Below are 22976 nucleotides of genomic sequence, written 5' to 3'. Positions count from 1 at the left end.
AGACAGGATTTTTAATTTGGTAAGTCATTTAATTTGACCAAAGAGGGCTCGTCTAAAACAAGTTTAAATCAGTACTTCCTACCATTAAGTTTTTATTCTGGTAAATTAATTGATTGTTTAATCGAGTCCTATGTTACTTTTTTTTAAAACCCTATTAGAAAAACTAATTGGCTAATACCTATTTTGCTCGTATTTATTTTAGGCATTACAGGGACTGGAACAGAAAACTTTGTCCATGCTTATAGAACTTATAATCTTAAATATCTATTTAGGTTGCTGCTTTTCGTCTGAGAGGTGATAGTATAACACTGTAGAGACACCTGTAGAATGGGGGAAGTACCACAAAAACGTCACATACCTTTTAAATAAATGCCTTTAGAAATAGCTTTGGAAAATGCACCTTCAGTAACCATCATTCATATGAAGTACTTTATACATATAAATTGTATTTGAAAGCCATATGTAACCTTTAAAACTTATCCTGCCTTTAAAAATAAAACTTGTCAGCCGGGCACGGTGGCTCACGCTTGTGATCCCAGCACTTTGGGAGGCCGAGGCGGGCGGATCACAAGGTCAGGAGATGGAGACCATCCTGGCTAACATGGTGAAACCTCGTCTCTACTAAAAATACAAAAAATTAGCCGGGCATGGTGGCACGCACCTGTAGTCCCAGCTACTCGGGAGACTGAGGCAGAAGAATGGCATGAACCCGGGAGGCGGAGCTTGCAGTGAGCCAAGATCGAGCCACTACACTCCAGCCTGGGCAAAGAGCCTCCATCTCAAAAAATAAATAAATAAATAAATAAATAAATAAATAAATAAATAAATAAATAAAACTTATCACAACTTATGTCTGTGAATGTATATAATTAAGGAAAATTTGCTTTGCTAAACAAATATAACACGAATGTTTGAGCACCTACTTTGTGCTTATATTGTTGATAAATGATGAAAAGACAGTGAAAAATCCGTATTCTTATAGAACTTACTTTCCGGTGAAACAAGACACACAAAAATAAAGAAGAAAAATGATCAGAGAGATGTGTTATGCAGAGAATTAAAGGGTGATGTGATAAAGTGATTGGGTGGTGCTTTATGTTGGCAAAAAAATCTAGAGTATAAGAATTTGCTGACTTGGGTAATTTGGAAGAGATTGGGAGATTGGGGGGATTCAAAACTGAAGGAACAGGCTATAGACTAAGGCAAAAGTATACTTGGTATGTTCAAATTACTAAGAGGTTTATACCATCATGCTTTTGTTTAAAAAATACAACATTATAATGAGGTATTTCAAGTGTGGTTCTCCCTTGTCACAAATCTTGTACATACTTTGTGTTTTCCAGCACATCCTACACTTTCGAGGTGGTAGTATGATACTTTTAAACTGGAACCTGCATCTGATATCCTGGAATTTGTTTCTCTACTTCCTGTATTTCTCCTATTATGAATGACTGCTCTGACAAAGAATATGTCATGGGACATACCTTCAGCTAACTTTGCTTTTTCATAGTTGTTTTCAATTCACTAGAAGAAAATCTAACTTGTCAGGAAGCAAGTACATAATAGGAAGTGTATGTGTCTTAGTTTGTCTTCAACAGTTAAGAAAATGAATGTCTCCACTCTTACTACAATCTTACTCACGTGTCCACTGACCAAAAGCCTTGTCAAGGTCCTGAGTAATCATTTAGAACTTGGAATCAGCAGGGGCGCTCTCTCTAGTTGCAGTTTAAGGAATGGGTTATTAGCTTTCTAGGATATTTATCATGCTTTGAAATAATTTAATGAATTTTATTCCATAAGATCTAATTCAGGTTAGGCTTGTTTGATTTTTTTTCAGAAAATGTATTCCATAAAGTTTGTACTTAGACCAAACAGGTGTATTAAGAATCATTCATGAGTAAATGCATATTGAATATCTACCCTTGACCTGTTTTTGAGAAATAGAGTAAACACGGTCCCTGTAGTTTGACAGCTAATGGGGAGAGAGGGTAGACTTTTCATCTGATTAAATTTCTATGTGCACCTTTCCCCCAGAAATCTTACTCATGGCTGGTCTCAAGTAAGTCTTTATTGAAAAATGTTAACGTATCTTCTTCCTCTTCCTTCTCCTCACTGTCTTCCTTTTAGTAGTTAGGCAGAGTTAATAGATAAGAAAAATTATCTGCATTTATGTGTTGTTTTTAATCTACTGAAGGGGTTCTAGAATAAATGTTGACATTTTGTAACTTATATTGTTGCTACTGGTTAAACACATAATCCAAGCATGGATGAACTCTAGCATTACAAAGCTTAAGCACCTCAGGCTCCTATGTGTTGTAGTGGACTCTTTTTACAGTTAGAGTAGGGTAGGGTAACAGAGGGTCTCAGGGAAAATAAATATTTAAATTTCATGCTTCTCAGATAACCTCTGGAGCCCTACCATCTGGAAACAGCCAATTTCCATGCCGTTAACAATAATTTGGCAATGGCAATTGGTTAATCTCCAGTTTCTTTGCCACCCGAACTTTTGAGTTGTTCAGCCAGTAGATATTGGATTAAATAGAACAACTTTGTTAAGCTGGATTAATAATGATTATGAAAAACCAAATAGAGAAAAGGTGAAAATAAGGCAGAATTGAGGAGCATGACCTTTGGCATATCATCAGAGTAATAGCAGTAAAAATAATTAAAGTATTTCTTATTTAAGAATAATGGCATCCCAGCACTTTGGGAGGCCGAGGTGGGCGGATCACGAGGTCAGGAGATCGAGACCATGCTGGCTAACACGGTGAAACCCCGTCTCTACTAAAAAATACAAAAAACTAGCCGGGCGAGGTGGCAGGCGCCTGTAGTCCCAGCTACTCCGGAGGCTGAGGCAGGAGAATGGCGTGAACCCGGGAGGCAGAGCTTGCAGTGAGCTGAGATCCGGCCACAGCACTCCAGCCTGGGCGACAGAGCGAGACTCCGTCTCAAAAAAAAAAAAAAAAGAATAACGGCAATAATAATAGTGATGTTGATGGTAACAGTGGCTTGTCAGAACTTTAAACTCTTAGCCAGGTATGGTGGCACATGCCTGTAATCCTAGCTACAAGTAAGACTGAGATGAGAGGATCCCCTGAGTGAAGGAGTCTGAGGCCAGCCTGGGCAACATAGTGACACCCTGTCTCAAAAAAATAAATAAATAAATAAAATTTTCTCATTACTATAGTGGTGAGTTAAAAAAACACAAAACTTTACAACCCAATTTAAGTAGGACTTAAAAAAAAAACTTGTCTCCTTGAAAAGTAATATGAGAAGAGGAACATAATGTACATTGAAAGAATTGTGTTAGATAATCAGAAAACATGTACAGGATGAGTCAAAGCCACACAGACCTGAGAAAAGTGATAAGTGGGAGAGATTGGCAGAGGTGCCTAAAATATTTAGGATGTAAGAGGTGTCTGTGTTTGGTTAGTTAAGGACACATCCAGGAATTAATTCATTGGTGAGAGAACAGCAAAGCCTCAATTTCAGACATAATTTTAACTATTATTCTAATTATGCAACTAATATATTTTAAAGAAGACACTAAAAAGTATTTTAAAAAGCAAACTGATATCACCCATAGTTCTACCACCCAGAGACAACCAATATTAGCATTTTGGTTTGTTTCTAATATGTGGTATATGTGTTTTTTCCCGATCACACCACAATTATATTATTAAACGATGCTTTAAGAAAATTTCAGGGCTGAATGCAAACACACCTCTGAATACCTGGGCTTTTTAATTTTCATTTTTGCAGCCACAATTTCGTTATAACATCTCGATTAATTACCTTTTATACAAATCTGTGTTTCTGACTAACTTTCTTAAGGATAGATTCCTGGAAGTGGAATAAGTAGGTATATAGGTATCAATGCTGAGGCAGATATGTATTGACAGATTGCTTTCCAAAGAGATGATTCTCTATTAGTTTGTGTTCCCGCCTGTCTGAGGGACCTTCTCTCTGCACCCTCACATATCTTTGAATACTCCTTAACTTTACTGTTGATCAATTTATTAGGTAGAAAATGATACTATTTAATAGCTTCAGAAATTCTTGGTAAGAGTAGCTTTAATTTCTGAAAGAGGATTTGGAGTCTTTGGAATGGCCTTTTTTTTTTCCTTGAGAATTGGTAGGAGAGTAAATGATACATACTGGTAGTGGACTTACATAAGAAGTAGTTGTGTTTAGTGCCGTAAACTATTCTGTCGGATTAAGTTGGAGGTGAAAGAAAGCCTGGTTGAATTAGAGAATATACATTACGGCAAGTAGAATGCTAAAGGATTTAAGATGATTTTAAGATACTTGTAATAGCATAAGGGTGGAGTCTGGGGAAGCTTTCAGAAATCCACTGTATGGAATTACCAGTGATTCTTCCCAGGAGAGAAAAGAGGTATATGGAAAATAATAGGACAGTATAGGAAACTCTGGATTAAATGTTAAAAAGACATATGCATAAGATGGATTCCTGCCTGTTTTTCCCCTTTGCTTTTAAGACCTGCTTTCTTACGAAGTCTAGAGTACAACAATTTTTGCTCGGTCTTTTACTTCTTGATTTTTTTTCTTTCTCTCAACACTCCAGTCACTTCTACTTTACTAATTGATTCTTTGGCAAAAATCGCTCCAAAGGAGCAGTTCACGCAGGCAAGCAAGAATTTGTCAGGCACTGTGCTTTTAGGTGAATAAAGTCCAGATGGTGCCTTGTCTTTACATTGTCTTGATTCTTGCCAGTTGTAGACGTGAACCATCATCAAAGTCTACTACATACCACTGCAAGAAACTCACTTCTATTCCTTGCTTCAGCTTCGCCCAAAATGTCCTGTGGGATGCTTTCACCTTCACATTTCTAAATCTCCATATAGGTATACTTTTGGCAACAGAGCTACTTTATCTCCCCACTTGTAGCAAATCTGTTTCATTTTTATTATTGCCACATTCCAATGGCAAGTTACACTGTGGTTGATGAAAATGAAGGAATTTAAGAGTTTTACAGATTGTAACTTTTTTTTTTTGGAGACTGAGTTTTGCTCTTGTTGCCCAGGCTGGAGTGCAGTGGTGCGATCTCGGCTCACTGCAACCTCCACCTCCCGGGTTCAAGTGATTCTCCTGCCTCAGCCTTCCTGAGTAGCTGGGATTACAGGCATGTGCCACCATGCCCAGCTAATTTTGTATTTTTAGTAGAGACGGGGTTTTTCCTTGTTGGTCAGGCTGGTCTCGAACTCCCGACCTCAGATGATCTGCCAGCTTGGCCTCCCAAAGTGCTGGGATTACAGGTGTGAGCCACTGCGCCCGGCCCAGATTTTAACATTTTACCTACTTTTCTCTTTCATAGAATATTTGAAAATTACCTCCCCCCTAAAAGAGTTTCTTAGCTATGGAAAAAGCAATCTCGTATAAGAATGAAATTTCTTTAAGAGATTTCACATTTGTCCATATGTAGGGGAAGGGTAAAAGCATAAAATGAAGTATCATACTTTTGGAACTCATACACTTGCAAAATTTTTTAACAAGATGGCTTTATTTTTTAGAGAAACAGCTCAGTGGAAAAGCATTGGCTCTCCTAAAGTTTTAAAATTTTGTGACTTAATTTAGAGGATAGGCTTATTAAAAGATAAAGAATGGTTTTTAAAAAATTACTCTTTCTGTAATTTCAGACCTCAGCCTGTTGCCTAAATTTCCTTTCACTTCTTTGTAAAAAGGATGAATATTTTTAGTATACTGTCCTGGCACAAATCCTCCTTATAGGCTCAGATTTTCTCGGTGGTGACTAAAGCAGTTCAGCTGCTTCCAAGTTCTATATTTCATCTCCTCTTCTGTTGCGCCTCCCTCCTCCCCACACCCCTCCTTTGCAGCTGCTTTATTGGCAAAGCTCAGATCCTTTGATAGATCTCAATCCCGTCATGGCCCTTCAAAAGAAGAATTTAAGCTCACCTTTTATATAGCTTTTCTGATAGCCACAATTTCTGCATTAAAAATCTGAGGGACTACAAAGTCCCTATGCATGCTAGTTAGGAATTTCTTAGAACCTCTTTTCCATTTACCATACTGTTTCCCATGTTCTTTTGAGTGTTTTTCATATTGATGGTTGGATATCATTACAGCAGTTACTTTTGGCTGTTTTTAGGTCTTCAGCCACTACTGGGATACCTCTTCTATATTTTCAGAGTAACCAGTGTCATTTCATAATTGTTTATTATACAGCTTAAGATATAAGCACCATATACGTATTTCAGTAAAAGCAAAATTTGAAGCTGTTTTCAATTTAGGAAACACATCCTCTATTTATAAGAAATTTGATGTATAGTTTCATATCAGCAATCAGTGCAGTTTCCTTTTTGGTGTGTGCAACAAGTAAGTTCCTTTCACTGTATGTTGCCAAATTGAGCTTTGTTATGTTCTCATCTCGTTGTGTGACTTGGATGTTGACTGGTTGCAGCCTGGAAGCAAAAAAAACTGTTCTAGAGTCCATCAGAAAAGAAGAGGCAGCTTTACAAATGGCATCTCCCCACAGCCCTCCATTGCATTTGTTGTATGTCTGATTGTCTCTGTTGGTTTTTCTGCTTTCTTGTAGTCTCAGTTTCAGATGAGTGCCTCTTTTAGTGGGGAGTGGCAGTGGCAGCAGAGGAAACGTTTCCCTTGGCCCATCTCCAAGCAGCACTAAGTGTGCGTCTCATAGGAACCTCTTTAGATTGAAAACTCATCATTTTATGTCTAAAATGCAAGTAGTTCATCAGCGAACTATGCTTCAGGTTAATTGTTAAGTACATATATCCTCCAGTTTTCTCTTATTTTCATTCAGATGTACATAGGCTAAAACTAGCGAAGTTTCGGTAAGTGTACCGAAGGCTCAGGAATGGAATTCATTTTGACTCAAGCCTTGTGAGAAATAAATACTGCCTTTTAAAGTAAAAAAAGCTGTAACATTAAAGGATAGAGAAATGCCTAGTGAAAACAAATAACAAAATTTGATTAATTTACACTTTGGATTGCTTCTAATTTAGCTTGAGGACTGATACTATTTAGCAAAATGTGTGTGTGTACATGTGTGTGAATATATATCATACAAGTAGTCAATAAAAGGGGGTATTTGGTAAGAGTGTTAAGTAGTTGACATACTTCTGTAATAAATGCACCCAAATTAAAATAAGCTATTTCTCTTCTTCCCCCCGCCAACTTTTGCGCTCACCTTCATTCTCTAGTACTATGCCCCAAAAGCAAATACGTCAGTGAACTCTGAGAACCTTTGAACAGGCAGTTTGCTGTAAGTACAGCATTTATATTTATGACAGATATTTATGATATATTAATATATTCCAGATGTAATGGCCATCAGAATTCAGCAAGCTGGATTAAGTTGCCAAATGTTTGAATAGTGAACTAAAAGCTATAAGCATTGAACTGAAGAGAAACCAGATACAAACAAATACAAATATAAACCAAGGCAAATACAAACCAAAGCTTATGAGAGTTGGGAGGGTGATTTCAAGGGAAAGGGGTAAGATGAGGTATACTCAATACATTTTAACTGATACCTGCTGTCTGCCAAGCACCGTTCTAGATGATACAAGGGTGAAGGACAGATGGGTACAATTTGTGCTCTCAAGGTGTGTTGAGACAGGTATAGCTATAATTGCAACCGTTTTGATAAATATTCTGTTAGAACCATGCACTGGGAGATGTGTGTGTCCACCAAGGGCAGCTGATCCAGCCTGAAATGGTCAAGAATGGCTTCCAAAAGGAAGAGGTAGCATTTAAGCTTCGTCTTAATGAGCGACAAGGAGTTCCCAGGCATTTGAAGAGAGCATTCTAGAGAGAACAGCAGAGGCAAAGAAATGAAAGAATATGTGGTCCATTTCGGTATAACAGTTCTATATTGTTCATGGTTCACAAGGGGTAATGAGATCTGAGGCTGAAAAGGAGGAACAGCTTGGTTCATCGGGGTCTCACTTGCGTCATCCTGATTTTAAGTAAGGCTGTGCCTTGGTCTGTTCTTTTTTTTGTTTTGGTTTGTTTTTTTTTTTTTTTTTTTTTTTTTTTTTTAAGACGAAGTCTCACTCTGTCACCCAGGCAGTGGCATGATCTCGGCCCACTGCAAGCTCTGCCTCCTGGATTCACGCCATTCTCCTGCCTCAGCCTCCCAAGTAGCTGGGACTACAGGCACCCGCCACCACGCCCGGCTAATTATTTGTATTTTTGGTAGAAATGGGGTTTCACCGTGTTAGCCAGGATGGTCTCGATCTGCTGACCTCGTGATCCGCCCGTCTCGGCCTCCCAAAGTGCTGGGATTACATGGTTTGTGTTTTTAATAAAAATAACCCTGGTAGTATAAAGAATGTATTAAGATGCAGGGAGAGTCAATAAATAAGATTTAGGGGGATAAGGCCCAAATTAAGACAGAAGCACTGCAGTGGGGTTGAAGAGGAGTTGAAGTATTCAAATAATGTTTTGGAAGTAAACTTGAAGTTTTGTGATTGATGGGCTATAGAGGTGGGGCAAGGAAAGTTAATCCTCAGATGTTTGACCGGAAAAATTAGATGTCTGGTACCTTTTGCTATGATAGGAATGTAAGGGAAGATTAGATGGGCTGGGCAGGAAGGCAGAAAGGGTTTGAGACAGGTTGAGGATGGTGTGTCTCTGGAACTTGCAGATGGAAATGTGTAGGTCTGAGATGATAGCTCAAGTAGTGAGCTACAATGACTAATGAAGCCATAGCTGCTATAGCCCACAGAGAGCCCAGAGAATGACTAAAGAATAAGGCTGAAGACAGAACCCTGGAGATTACTAACATCTCAGAGTCCGTGAAGAGAATGAAAAAGTGAGCAGCTGGGGAAGTAGGAAGAAAACCAGCAGTGGGGCCTCTTGGAAGCCAGAGGAAGAGAGGTTTAAAATGATGTTTTTTAAAATTGCCTTCATTATTCTAGTTGTCTTCTTACTTTAAAAAGTTCATGTTACATTTTAAAAAATCAAGTTACTTTCCCAAATTTACATACATGGAGTCTTTTTCTTCCTCATCTGACAGTGATCCTAATGGCCTAGTGTAAGAAAATATACTGATGATCCCCAAGCTTACTGAATTTCATAAACTTAAATGAGCTGGGTTTTCAGGTTCAGAGAAGTTAATGATATTTCCAGTATCATTGTGGCAGCTGTTTCTAGTTTGAAGATGATTTATATATTAAATTTAAAAGGATGATGAAATACTTCTTGTGAAAGTTTCAAAGTACTCTATAAATGATAACTCATTTTTATACAAATGATAACCAAATGTTTTAACACTTACTCTGACACTGCATTTGCTTGTTTGCATATAAGCCAGTGGCATTGGGCTGTCAGCACAGAGCTGGTACCCAAAGATAGCAAAATTGACAATAACAGAGAAAGTAAGACTCTGCAGCTGGAGAATGAAGCCTGGAGAAGCAGCTGAAATAAGGCACACCTATCGCATGCCTTTGTGTGTTCACTTTCCCTTTAGGTCTTTAATACCTTGTTACTCAAAGTGTGCTCCAAGAAGAAGCTGCACCAGCATCACCTGGGAACTCGTTAGAAATGCAGACTCTCAGGGTCCTCCCCAGATCTCCTGAATCAATCTGCATGTTATTCAGATCCTCAGGCAATTCCTATATACTTGAAAGTTTGAGAACCACCATTCTAAAGAATTAATAGAGGGCTTGTAATGTTCTTTAATGACTGAGCCCTCTAGCTTTGCCATTTCACTGTCTCTAGGACAGCAGGATGTTTGGAAGTGGGGTGCGTATCATGCTCACTTGTTGGTTTATTTTCTTTTCCCTGAGGTGGGGTAGATAGCGATTAGAAGTGCAGATTCTGGAGTCAGATTGCCTGAGTTCAGATCCAAGCTCTGTCTTGTCTACCACATTTCCCCACTTATTGAGGGTAACTGCAGTGAGCAAGGATCCCCCTGCCACCATACTGATCCGTATTGAATGTGGAATTGAGCTACAGTAAGCCTTTAGGGATGTGTAGGTGTGTGTCATCATCATCATTTTTTGGTTATGGTTTCTTGGTCCTAGCTGAACCATCAATTATTGAAAAGTAGGTGAAGTGTGGATAACTTTTTAACTTTATCTAGTATAGAAATGCTCTGAATAAGAAATCATAGAAGACTTTTCAGCTTCACTGAAAAAAGTCTATAACAGTTACGGTAACTCTCATTAAATTATACCATACTAAGCAATAATAGGAAATTTTTACCAGCAGTGCTTAGAGACCAGTACTGACTTTGTTTTCTACAGGGGGCAGCTGGCATTTTATGCTATGTGGGAGCCTATGTCTTCATCACTTATGATGACTATGACCACTTCTTTGAAGATGTGTACACGCTCATCCCTGCTGTAGTGATCATAGCTGTAGGAGCCCTGCTTTTCATCATTGGGCTAATTGGCTGCTGTGCCACAATCCGGGAAAGTCGCTGTGGACTTGCCACGGTAAGATGTGTTGTCAGAACACGCGGGAGTATTTAGTCTACACTACTCTATTCTTGAACCTGAGACTCTTTGGCTCTTACAGTTGGAACAGAGTTAGCATTTAAACTTCTAGCAATTATCTCTGATAAGTTTTTTTAATCAAGTGTATTTAAAGTTATTTTTTCATTTGTATATAATTTTAAACAATGTTTTCTTACAGTTTGTCATCATCCTGCTCTTGGTTTTTGTCACAGAAGTTGTCGTAGTGGTTTTGGGATATGTTTACAGAGCAAAGGTATGTTGTCTACTGTAATTCACATAATGCCTTAAAAGGTGGTTTAAGTGTTTCAAGTAAAATAGAACACATTCATTTTATCAGAGTAAACATTTTCTTTTGCCTTACTTGTTTAATCTGTATTTTAAATATCTAAAGTTAATTGTCAAATATTTACATATCAAGATTCCTCACCACATTTAATATAGCAGAGTATTATATATGTATTGCTCTTGATTTTAGGTATTTATAGCTGCAAATGAATAATTAGCTGAGAAGTTTGTTCAGATTTCCTCAGCACATAGATTGCCTATATGAGGGGAGGCATAATTTTCTGATTTCTGCTTTAGAAGAACCAAACTCAGGATTTCGTTTTCCATTGTCTCTTTAAAAAATGCCTTGGTCCTGAACATAGAAAAAGATGTTGTGAGTTGTGATCCCACCTTCCACCGCTGTCCTGAGGAATAAGGGGTCCTGCCAACTTAGAACACCAAGGCAGCTGGTGCCAGCACTCCTTTCTTGCCCTTCATTTTTTTCAGTCATTTCACCATTCCTTCCTTTCTATTTTGCCTGATTTTGCTGTCTACCTCTAGTACCACTTAAGGCTAAATAGGCTGCTTTAAATTAATTAATATGGGCATAATTTTAGGGCCATGGTAAAGACATAATAGACTCATTCTCATTATAACTTAATGGTTTTAAGTCAAGGACATAATATGCCAAGTTAATTTTCAGATCATTGATACGTAAGGTACTGTAAAGCTGTGCTAAAAAAAATGCAGTGGATTATGTCCCTACCTATGATCTGGTTATCAATTTTATCGACTTATTTTATTACTGTTGTAATTACTAGATAAGTCCCGTCCTCAGAGGGGCAAGGAGGATCTGGTACAAGCAAACTTTACTAAATGATACTTGCTTGCCATTTTAGTAATTGGCAGCAATAAGCTATGCAGCTTGTTTCCTGTCTCCTTTTTGCAATACATTGAACAGCAGCTTTTTCATTAAGTGCCACTTCTAAGGACTGATGTTTTTAAACCTGATTACTTTTGCACATTTAGCCAACTCTAAACATAGAATAAATAAAATGGAAATAATGTTGGCATTTGTCCTAAAAGTATCTTACAGGAGCTTCAGAGTTGTTTTGTTTTACCTCCTTTAGGACAGGAAAATGAGTAGTCTTCTGAGAAACTTATTTGTAAAAGGAAGGCGTCCATTTATAATTTAGGACATCTATCCCAAGCCTCAACTTTTCTCCCTTTTGAATACATTGTTAGCCTGCCATTTTGCACACAGTCTTCTCTTTGAATGCTTTAATCTATGTGGTATATGTCTGAATTTTTACCTGTCACTTTTCTCCCTCCTGCCTTCATCTATATCTATATGAAGATGAAGGCAGGAATGGAGAAAACGTTACAAGAAATTCATAGAGATCTGGCAACTTGCAAACATTTCATGTAAGTATTTTAGTAGGAGCCTTGACTAATGTTACTTTTGCTAGTATTTTTGAGGAACTGAATTCTTTGTTCTGATTCAGGTGGAAAATGAGGTTGATCGCAGCATTCAGAAAGTGTATAAGACCTACAATGGAACCAACCCTGATGCTGCTAGCCGGGCTATTGATTATGTACAGAGACAGGTGAGCTTTCTTGAGGCAGATTTGTTTTTGAGGACCAATCACTATTGGGTCAACATTAATTGTGATTTCTATGTAAATTAGCCATGTCCCTTCGCATCCATGGCTATCCTGATGTGACCAATATTTTTCCCCAGCCTTCACCCTTGAAAAGTTTATTTCATCACCTAGCCAGATAAGAAACACCTTGAACTTTTTTTTAATCATCTGACTCCCCTTCCCTGACCCCAGTCTGTACTCTCCCAAAGTACTTAGCCAAAGGGGTGATGATGCAGGAGAGAGGTATGTGTCACAGGAAAGGTGGGAGTCCAGATAGACTCCAGGGGAGGTGGGAGGTCTATATATACTTTTAGAAAACAAGATCAGAAAAGACAACAGACAAACTGTCAAAAAAAAAGTTGTTATGGACAGTTTCATGTACACGAAAGTAGAAAGAATAGTATAATAGATGTTTGCACCCCGACCCTTTCTCAATAATATCAACTTTTTGTCAGTCTTAATTGCCCCCACTTATTTTTTGCTTCATTATCTTAAAGCAAATCTCAAAAATTTTAAGACAAAATATTTTAAACACTTTGTCATTGGAAATAATATTTAACTTGGAACCAGATATTTAACATGTAAGACATGAAGTTTTTCCTTAGTTAGAAACTACCCCTTACAGGCAGTGAACTTTTCTTTTTTTTTTTTTTTTTGAGACGGCAGAATTTCACTCTTGTTGCCTAGGCTAGAGTGCAATGGCATGATCTTGGCTCACTGCAGTTTCCACCTCCTGGGTTCAAATGATTCTCCTGCCTCAGCCTCCTGAGTAACAGGAATTACAGGCATGTGCCACCACACCCAGCTAATTTTGTATTTTTAGTAGAGAGAGGATTTCTCCATGTTGGTCTGGCTGGTCTTGAACTTCTGACCTCAGGTGATCTGCCTATCTCGGCCTCCCAACGTGCTGGGATTACTTGCGTGAGCCACTGCACCTGGCCTGGCAATATACTTTTCGTTTGGGGGTTCTGGAGCCACTAGCCATGTCTGGCTGTTTACATTGAAATTTAAAAGGCAGTTTTCTAGTCACACTAGCCACAATTTAAGTGCTCAGTAGAGCTTCATGTGGCTAGTGGCTACTATATTGGATCATGCAGACTTTCCATTATTATAGAAAGTTATATCAGACATCACTGGTCTAGAGTGGCTTATTTTAAAGCTCTGTAGTACATGGAACTTCAGGTGTTTGGGTTTTGTGAGGAATAATACCTGTTCTCTTCTAGCTGCATTGTTGTGGAATTCACAACTACTCAGACTGGGAAAATACAGATTGGTTCAAAGAAACGAAAAACCAGAGTGTCCCTCTTAGCTGCTGCAGAGAGACTGCCAGCAATTGTAATGGCAGCCTGGCCCACCCTTCTGACCTCTATGCTGAGGTGAGTCTCTTGGCCAAGACTTGAGTCTAGCCTGATTAACTGTTTTTCACACCATCTGGGACTTCTTTTCTGCCACCTTTTGCTTGTCTTTAATGTCATATTGTCTTATTGTAAATTATAAAATGCGTTGTCTTTTGCTTTAATTACATGTCTGTAAATTATACCAATCATGGAATCTTTTTTCCCCTCTTTCAGTTTCTGTCATTTTCCTTTCTGTCAGTGGGTAGTAACCTGTGAATCTGCAGCTTTAACTTTTAAAGAAGACTTCTAATGAGGATGACTGTGTTTGTTACAGGGGTGTGAGGCTCTAGTTGTGAAGAAGCTACAAGAAATCATGATGCATGTGATCTGGGCTGCACTGGCATTTGCAGCTATTCAGGTAAGCACAGCTTGCCAAGGAGTTCTATCAGAGTGAGTTGGTTCTGTGATGTCAGCCCTGCATGGTTTTAATCCCCATCACAGTGAATCTTTGTGTATGTAGGTAATGTGGAAGTGACTGAGGTACTGGCCTCCGGTTTCCCATTTCTTGTCTATACACCTAGACCCGGAATGGTCTAAAGAAACCAGAAATCTGGATGGGGACGGACTATGTGTTGAGGGAACTCCTTGTCTTACTGTCTTTCTTGATTAGTGAGTGACTTGTTCAAAACGTAAATGAACTGTTGTCATAGTGTATTCTTGGAAGATATTTTAATAGAATGTCACAAAATTTTTAAAAATTATACTTCTTTCTTTCAGTTTGGAATACAAAGCTTTATTCAGTTTTTTTGTATGCTAGTTCTCCCTCTAGTTCTTGTTTTTCTGTCCTCACGGGTTTTATGTATTCATATATCTAAATCAAGAACTGGTACTACAGCACTGGTCTCTTGCACTAAATGCAACAACTTTTAAAAATAGAGACAGGGTCTCACTCTGTCACTCAAGCTTGAGTGCAGTGACATGATAATAGCTCACTGTAACTTTGAACTCCTAAGCTCAGGTGATCCTCCTACTTCAACCTTTCGAGTAGCTGGGACTACAAGCACAGCCCACCATACCCGACTAATTTTTTATTTTTATTTTATTTATTTATTTATTTATTTTTGCAGAAATGTGGTCTCATTATGTTGTCCAGGCTGGTCTCAAACTCCTGGCCTCAAGCAGTCCTCCTGTCTTGGCCTCCTAAAGTGCTTATGCTTTCTTTGCTTTTTTTTTTTTTTTTTTTTTTTTTTTTTTTTTTTTTTGAGACAGTTTTGCTCTTGTTGCCTAGGCTATAGTGCAGTGGTATGATCTCGGCTCACTGCAACCTCTGACTCCTGGGTTCCAGTGATTTTCCTGCCTCAGCTTCCCAAGTAGCTGGGATTACAGGTGCCCGCTACCATGCCCAGCTAATTTTTGTATTTTTAGTGGAGATAGATTTTTACTGTTAGCCAGGTTGGTCTTGAACTCCTGACCTCAGGTGATCTACTTGCCTCGGCCTCCCAAAGTGCTGGGATTACAGGCGTGAGCCAACGTGCCTAGCCTCAGCTTATGCTTTCTTAAGCCTGAAACTTATTTCAAGAGCTAAAAGAGCTGGGTGTGATGGGTTACATCTATAATCCCAGCACTTCGGGAGACAGAGGCAGTAGGATCCCATGAGGTCAAAAGTTTGAGACCAGCCTGGGCAATGAGACTCCATTTCTACCAAAAAAATTTTTGTTTTAAAAAAGAAAAATGTAGATATCTTTTAATTGTTAGATAAATTGCTTGAATTGCTTGCTCTTTGTATATTTGAATAGAAGCTAGTGTATTTAATGGGAAAGGCGAAAGGATGACTGTTTACTTTGCTGATATTCAGACAGCCCTGAAATGATTCATTAAAAAGTCTACCTCTTTATTTGCCATGGTCTTTGCCCTTCTAAGTATTTACTTTGCAGCTCTGCATAGCAATAATCTGATGATCAGCAGGGATTTATTTCATATTTTGATTATTTATGCAAACACATTCATTTAGCTAAAAATAATGAAATATGAGGAAGGTCTCTTTTCCCAAATAGAATTCTGATCTGTGTATTCTTAATGATTTTATGTTCAGTAATAAAGCCACATGTATTAGCATGCAGTGAAAAAGCTTTGGAACTGTATGGTACTTGTGGTCATGAAATATGCAACATGTATGTAGAAGACTGATAAAAATCACTTTAGCTATGTCCCTCATCTAGTTAAGTGGCTTAGCCTGCCAGATATTTCTTTATTAAATATTTTTCAATAGGGGCTAATAAATATTTTAACTAGTCTCTTAATTTAAATATGACTGCCATACGTGTTTTATACTTAGGTCACCCTGACTTAAGTAAAAGCTGATAAAGCTTGATTTTTTTCAGTTCAGCAAGGCTGCTTAAGTTTAGGGATTCAGAACTTTCACAGACTCAAAACCTAGTGGTTTTGAAAATTTTAAAAACTTGGGTTGTAAGGGGAGAAAATTTATCTGAAATAATAAAAGAATTTTCCCTAATTGTTTTTAAGAGTACCTGTAAACATTCTAAGCTTTTGGTATTCAAAATCTGATAGATTGGTGCCCTGGGTGTGGAAAATCTGAACAAAGGCAGAAATAACTGAAAGATCAGTGAGCTTTTGTACTTGTACACTAATCCTAATATAGAAATTTAGAACTGGAGAGGATGGTTGGAGATTCTCCAGTCTTAGCCCTCTTTGTTTAGGCACAAAATTTAGGGCGAGCAAGGATAGCGTGACATGACCATCACACACACAGTGGCAACACTAAAGACCCCTGCCTCTGTTGTACTCTGCCTCCAATTACAAGATTAAATTCCTAAATTTTGTCAGGAAACCTGACAGTTAATTGACACTTTAGCTGGATAAAATAGAGAGGTAAGATGGCAGAGTTGAGTAGTTACAATAGAGATTGATTTTTGTCTTGATTTGGAAAGCTTAAAATATTTGTGATATGGCCCTTTAAGAAAATGTTTGGTGACTCTTGCTCTAGTCCATTAAATAATCAAGATTTGGGTAGGACCAAAGTGACCAAGAAAGAAAAACCTGAAAAATACCAATTAATTATTATAACAGGACTTTTGAAGATTAGCTGGATATTTTACTTCTTTGAGAGTAGCCACTCTCTTAACTCATGATCAATTATGAATTTTATATTTAAAGAGTCTAGTTGTAATAATTGACAAAAATCTAGGTTTTGATTTGTCAAGCTCCTGAGTAACTGCTGTGAGTAAGGCTCTCTCTCTACAAAGGCAGTATGGGGAAAGTGTTCTAAGTCTTTACTTTGGAGTCTCATGAAGTTGGCATGTCCTCAAGATAGAACAATCAAGAGCAGACTTCGTAGAGAACTGCTTCCCAAGGCCACATTGCTTTTTTCCTGGTCTATATGCCACATGTGAAGCCAGTGGAGAGGGCCCTTTCCTCCTCCTCCTCCTTAATTACCAGTTATTCATTAAAATGAGTAACTTCCTCCTCCTTCCCCTCACACCCTGGCCAACATTGCAAAATGTTATATAAATGAACTCATATAGTTTGCAACCTTTTGTACCTTCTTAAAAACAAATTAGTGTATTTTGGATATAGATCTGTCTTCTTAATTTCATGTCTGCATAGTATTCCATTTTATAGGCATACTTTAATCAACATTAATGGGCTGTTTATAGCAAAAATTTATAACCATGAAATTACAGTATCAATGTATGAATGAATTTTGATAGGTATTTCCAGTTTTTTCTCAGAAAAGAGTGTTTCTAATGTGCAAAAGTTCTTATTTTTGTATAAGAATGCCTATTTCCCCCACCACCACCTGCATGGTATATCATAGAACATTTTACTTTGCCAGTCAGTTTTTTAAATCACCACTTGTCATTTTTTTTTGCAATTTTTGCAGTTGCTAGGTGTTATATTTGGGCTAAGTGAAGTTTAGTTCTCATGCCTTGAATATTGCAAGAGAGTATTTCATTGCAAGAAATAATGTTGGAGATAAAATATTTGTGTAATGTTTCTAAGTCTGTTGTTGGAGTATTTCAAAAATCAATGGAATTTCAGTGTAACAGGCCTTTGGAAATGAGCCTGTAATACTTAATGGTGAGGATAAGAAATTATTGTGTAGAGCTTAATGTTCTTAAGCAGACTGATTCCCAAGCATGAATAAAATTTTATCAAGTTTATTTGTTTAAAAATCAATACATGTTGATTTCATTGAAATAAACAAATTGGGAAAGAAATACTTATTTCAGATCTCATTTTGAGAATGCTGACTCCTATAATAGAAGTTAACCAATTGAAAGGAATGTGGGGAGGTGGGGGTGGGAAGAGAGATTTTTTTTTCCCTAGCAAATCAGTCATTTCTGAGCTTAGCATTTTTATTGCTCAATTTAACATTGCCTGGGAACATAATTGCATTTGAGTTTATAGCTGTTCTAACAATGTTTTGATGTACAGAGAACAGAAATGTATTTCTCTAGGAATTAGGTACTTCATCGGTCTAGAATTGACTTAAATTGTTTAGTAAACGTTAAATAATATTCACCTCTTGTGTTTAAGGTACTTTGCACTAGTAAGCACTCAGCAAATTGTGAAATAGTGAAACTGTTGGGTTTGAGCAGGAAATGTATATCCCGAATGGGCAGAATATAGGTTAATGTGAGGGTAGAAATTGGAGTGGGTGACTTTATACCGTGGAGAATTCAGATTGGGGACATCCTTATGTGTATGTTTGTCTTAGTAGTAGTAGTTAATCTTCCACTTCAAACTTTGAGAGTCTGTTTATGGATTGGGTACATTTTGCAGAAATTAGATTGACCCACATATGTACAAAGGACCCTATCTTTTAAAATCAGATAACTGAGGCTTGTCCCCATCAATGAGAAGTTAGAACAGCAAATTATCTCACAAAAAAATTTATTTTGTGAGAAGGTAGGTCAAAAATTCTAGAATCATTTTCTCTTTAATCCAGCTTAATCCTTTTGCTTGTCCAAAATAACATGGCTTGACTTTATTACTACTCCAGTATGCTACCACAGAAGGATTAGGACTTATTAAAATAAAATGATGAAGGAAGAGTGACCTTTCAAAAATAATATGTATACAATACCACAGAACCATGGATTTCAAAAATGGTAAATGTGAAGGAAACAAAAACCTTCCAACTACATTTTTTTGGCATCAGAATTGGTTTTCCACCATAGGGCTATTCACATACTGAATTTTGTGGATTGTTGTAAAGCCTATTGCTCCAAAAACTGAAGGGCCTGAAAAGACCACCATTAAGCACACACATTCTTGCTCATTCTACTCCCCAGGCCTTTGCTGTCGAGAATGGTAGCCACTAGTCACATGTGTCTACATTTAAATTAATTTAAATAAGATAAAAAGTGCAACTCCTTAGTTGCAGTAACTGTATTTCAGGTGCTCAGTAGCTACATGAGGCCACATGACAGTGCATATGTGGTATGTCTCCATCGCTGCAGAAAGTTCTTTTGGAGAGCACTCGCTAGACTAGTAGTGGGGATGCCAAATAAGAGAGACTTGATTCCCTGCTGGCTTTACAAAGAGTTCCTGGGAGGGAAGCTGAAGCTTAGGAGTTAGTTCTTTAAAAAATAATGTACTCATAAGAAATTCCTTCTGTCACTGTCGTTATTGCCTTTTTGATGATTTGAAGTCATTGAACTTCGAAACAGCTCTGTTACCAACAAAGAAATACACACCTGCCGTGAGAGGGTTTTCAGCCTTTCTTCCCCATTGTTTTCTTTCAACAGCTGCTGGGCATGCTGTGTGCCTGCATCGTGTTGTGCAGAAGGAGTAGAGATCCTGCTTATGAGCTCCTCATCACTGGTGGAACCTATGCATAGTTGACAACTCAAGCCTGAGCTTTTTGGTCTTGTTCTGATTTGGAAGGTGAATTGAGCAGGTCTGCTGCTGTTGGCCTCCTGAGTTCATTTAGTTATAGCACATGTACACTGGTGTTGGACAGAGCAGCTTGGCTTTTCATGTGCTCACCTACTTACCTACCTACCTGCAACTTCCTTTTTCCTTGTTCTAGCTGACTCTTCATGCCCCTAAAATTTTAAGTACGATGGTGAATGTTCTAATTTCAGAACCAATCACAAGTCATGTAGTGTGGTAGAATTAAAGGAGGACACGAGCCTGCTTCTGTTACCTCCAAGTGGTAACAAGACTGATGCCGAAACGTCACCAGGTCCTTTCAGTCTTCACAGTGGAGAACTCTTGGCCAAAGGTTTTTTGGGGAAGGAGGAGGAAACCAGCTATCTGGCTAAGGTTGACACCAGATGGTGCCCCTCATCAGTGTCCTTTTAAAAAATATTTACTGTAGTCCAATAAGATAGCAGCTGTACAAAATGACTAAAAAAGATTTTAGAATCATACGATGTATATCTTGGTTCATCTTCAAAATCAGAGACTGATCTTTGAAACTAGTGGTTTTTAATCAAAGCTGGCTTTATAGGAGGAGTATAGTGTATGCACTACTGTTTTAAAAGAATTAGTGTGAGTGTGTTTTTGTATGAATGAGCCCATTCATGGTAAGTCTTAAGCTTGTTGGAAATAATGTACCCATGTAGACTAGCAAAATAGTATGTAGACGTGATCTCAGTTGTAAATAGAAAAATCTAATTCAATAAACTCTATATCAGCCCCCAACATGTCATTTTTCATTATTTTGGGGATATTTCAGTTCCAGAGCAGCAGTGTCGTGTTTTCTTTGTTGGTGCTGTCTATAGTTCATCATGATTTGCATGTGTTTTCCTTATAGCTGTTGCCAGATTCTAAAGGCCTTGATATTCAAAAAACCATAAATGCTTTCAGTCCAGTATATCCTAGAAATATAGAACTCTACTTTGTGCAAGGCACTGGGGATACAGTGGCGATACTGTCCTTGTCTTCAAGGAGTTTGGAGTCCTAGTATAGGAGACATACATAGGAGCAGATAATTTTCAAACGGTGCAGTGGTTGTAGTAATAGAATGGGAGTCCAAAGGGGAGTCCCGGAGAGGTCAGGGGTGACTCCCTGGAGATGTGCAAGCTTGGAGGCTGGATAGGCTTTGTTGAAAGTTGGTACACAAGAGTGTGAAACAAAATTGTGTGTGCAGGGAGCTTAAAATCCAAGGCTGGGGAAAGAAGTTGGAGAAACAGGAAAACCCAGGTCCTCTAGTGTCTTATGGAACATCCTATGGAGGTGAGACCTGACTTGTAGGTGGAAGCAGCTCTTCAGAGGTTTGATTTGGAAGGTGAACTGAGAAGAAGGTGGTGATGCAAGCCGGCCATGCTGGAGCCAGGATGAATTGGCGTGACTGGGCTTCAGTTAGGCTGGCGTAGCAGTTGAGAGAGCTTAGCAGTGGGCAGCAGGGCACTGTTGGGGGTGGTAGTGAGCGGTGGATTCTGGCTGTTTGGAGGCAGGACGGTAGTGGAATTCGATCAGTGATTGGACGTGGGACAGAGAAGGGAGAAGACTCATCTAGGATGAGTCTCAGGTTTCTGGCTCAGTCAGCTGGGGAAACAAAGTCACAGAGATAGGGAGTAGTTAGAGAACACATCTGGGGGTGTGAGTGAGCTCATGGTCAGTTTTGGGCTCGTCAGTTTTGAGATGCCCAAATATGCAAATCTGTCCCACCTGAAAATGGAGAAGACACGGGAAAGGAGAGGAGTAAAAATTAACTCCTCTTCACAAAGTGGAAGTTACCAGAACGTTTGTGATTTCAGAGGCCCCAAGGGATTTATCATGTGGCTACTGACCCATCCCACCTCTTGCCCCTGCCTGTTGCACAGTGGGCAAGAATGTTTGTGACCTTTCACTACTACCACCTCCCCCCAGCATGGTCCCCCCAGTTTTCAATATGAACCGTCCTGTGGCAACCTGTCACAGACTGGCCCTGAGGTGAGCAATATTTGGACTGTGATGTTGGTTGCCCTCCACTCTTTCTACAGGACAGAATGGGGCCTCTAGAGTGGGAAATGGCTTTGAGAAATATGCCAAGCAGTAGCCTTCTCCTTGAACTTGCCCAAGAGGATAATTCTCCACACCCTTCCGGTACTCAGTCCTCAGTTTGCCTGGTGAGAGAGCAGCCTCCTCCCGTGTGCTCTGCCAGCTGGACCCAGACTGGCTGTATTAGCAGTGAGACCAAAAAGATGGGGTTGGGGAGGTAGCTCTGAGGTCTGGGAAACCATTCTAGCTCCTGCCAGCTTTAAATTGTGTTTAATTCCTGGCACAGTTGTCCTGGAAATGCCTTTCTCTCCTGCCTGGGAACCATTAGAAGAGGAATGTTGTCTGTGTTGGCCAGGGCCATGCAAATTCAACATCTCATCTCTGCCTTTCCCTGTGCAACTGAGGCTCGGAGTTTGCATTACCCAGTGCTTATTCTTCAGAGAGCAAAAGCACTGCTCGTCATGTCTGAAATTTAGTGAGCGAGCTCACCCACTAGACTGGTGTTTCCCACCCTTGGCTGCACATTGGAAGCACCGGGGCACTTTGAGAACTACAGATGCCTGGGTCCCAGAGCTTCTGAGGTGGTCTAGGGTGTGTCCAGGACACAGCCCCGGTTGAGGACCACTGCTATATCGTATTGCCTCTTTTAAAAAAGTTAATTTTACTTGGAAATGATTTCAAACCTACAGAAAAGTTGCAAGAATAAGAACTGTACACGTGAGGCTCAAATATCCTTTGCCCAGATACACCTATTAACATTTTGTCTCATTCTGTCTGTCATGTGTGTTCTCAAATGTGTGTGCATTCTCTCTCCCTCACCCCAAACCCCTCTCTCTTCCTCTCCCTCCTGCTGCCTCCACACCCGTCATGGCCTTTTGCAAAACCTTAATACCTCAGTGAGTACTTACCAAGAAGAAGATACTCTCTGGCGACTGCAGTACAGTTGTCAAATTCCATCCATCTAACACTGATAGAATACCTCACCACTCATATTCCCATTGGCCGCATTGTGTCCTCTATAGCACCTTTCCCTCTGCGGTGCTGGATCCGGTCTGGATCAGGTAATCAACTGAGTTGTCATGTCTCCTTGGTCTTCTTTAATCTGGATCATTTCCGTAGCTTTGTCTCTGATGATAGGAACAGTTTGTAAGGATACAGTTCGTTTTAGGTGTTGCTGCTTATGTGTGTTGGTCTGCGATTTCCTCGTGATTAGATTTGGTTTTGCATTCCAGGTGGCTGAACCACTACCTGCGTCACGTGGGATGCCTCTCGGGGCATCCCATCTTAAGGCACACAGTGCCCATCTGCCCCTC

General features: G+C 39.1%; 1 protein-coding gene and 1 long non-coding RNA gene across 3 annotated transcripts in view; one reads left to right on the top strand and one right to left on the bottom strand.

Annotated features, from left to right (window-relative positions):
* TSPAN3 (tetraspanin 3) overlaps positions 1-20384 on the top strand; it is a 25693-nt gene extending 5309 nt beyond the window's left edge. The window contains exons 1-7 of one of the 2 annotated variants that reach the window (XM_010373274.2): positions 10276-10339; positions 10372-10445; positions 10645-10719; positions 12236-12337; positions 13597-13749; positions 14045-14128; positions 19482-20382. In XM_010373274.2, coding sequence (XP_010371576.1) covers positions 10276-10339; positions 10372-10445; positions 10645-10719; positions 12236-12337; positions 13597-13749; positions 14045-14128; positions 19482-19574 — 645 coding nt within the window. In that variant the 3' untranslated portion in view covers positions 19575-20382. Of the gene's footprint in view, positions 1-10253; positions 10446-10644; positions 10720-12235; positions 12338-13596; positions 13750-14044; positions 14129-19481 lie in introns of those variants that run through there. The other variant, XM_030930718.1, reaches the window with a different exon arrangement.
* LOC115897529 lies at positions 19607-22976 on the bottom strand. Its single transcript, XR_004057336.1, has 2 exons — positions 22572-22976; positions 19607-21228 (listed from the first exon to the last, which is right to left on the bottom strand). It is a non-coding gene; the product is annotated as an uncharacterized LOC115897529 (long non-coding RNA).

The sequence above is a fragment of the Rhinopithecus roxellana genome, chromosome 5 (genome assembly GCF_007565055.1).
Source record: "Rhinopithecus roxellana isolate Shanxi Qingling chromosome 5, ASM756505v1, whole genome shotgun sequence".
Taxonomy (NCBI): domain Eukaryota; kingdom Metazoa; phylum Chordata; class Mammalia; order Primates; family Cercopithecidae; genus Rhinopithecus; species Rhinopithecus roxellana.
This window is presented reverse-complemented; position numbering and strand designations above follow the sequence as displayed.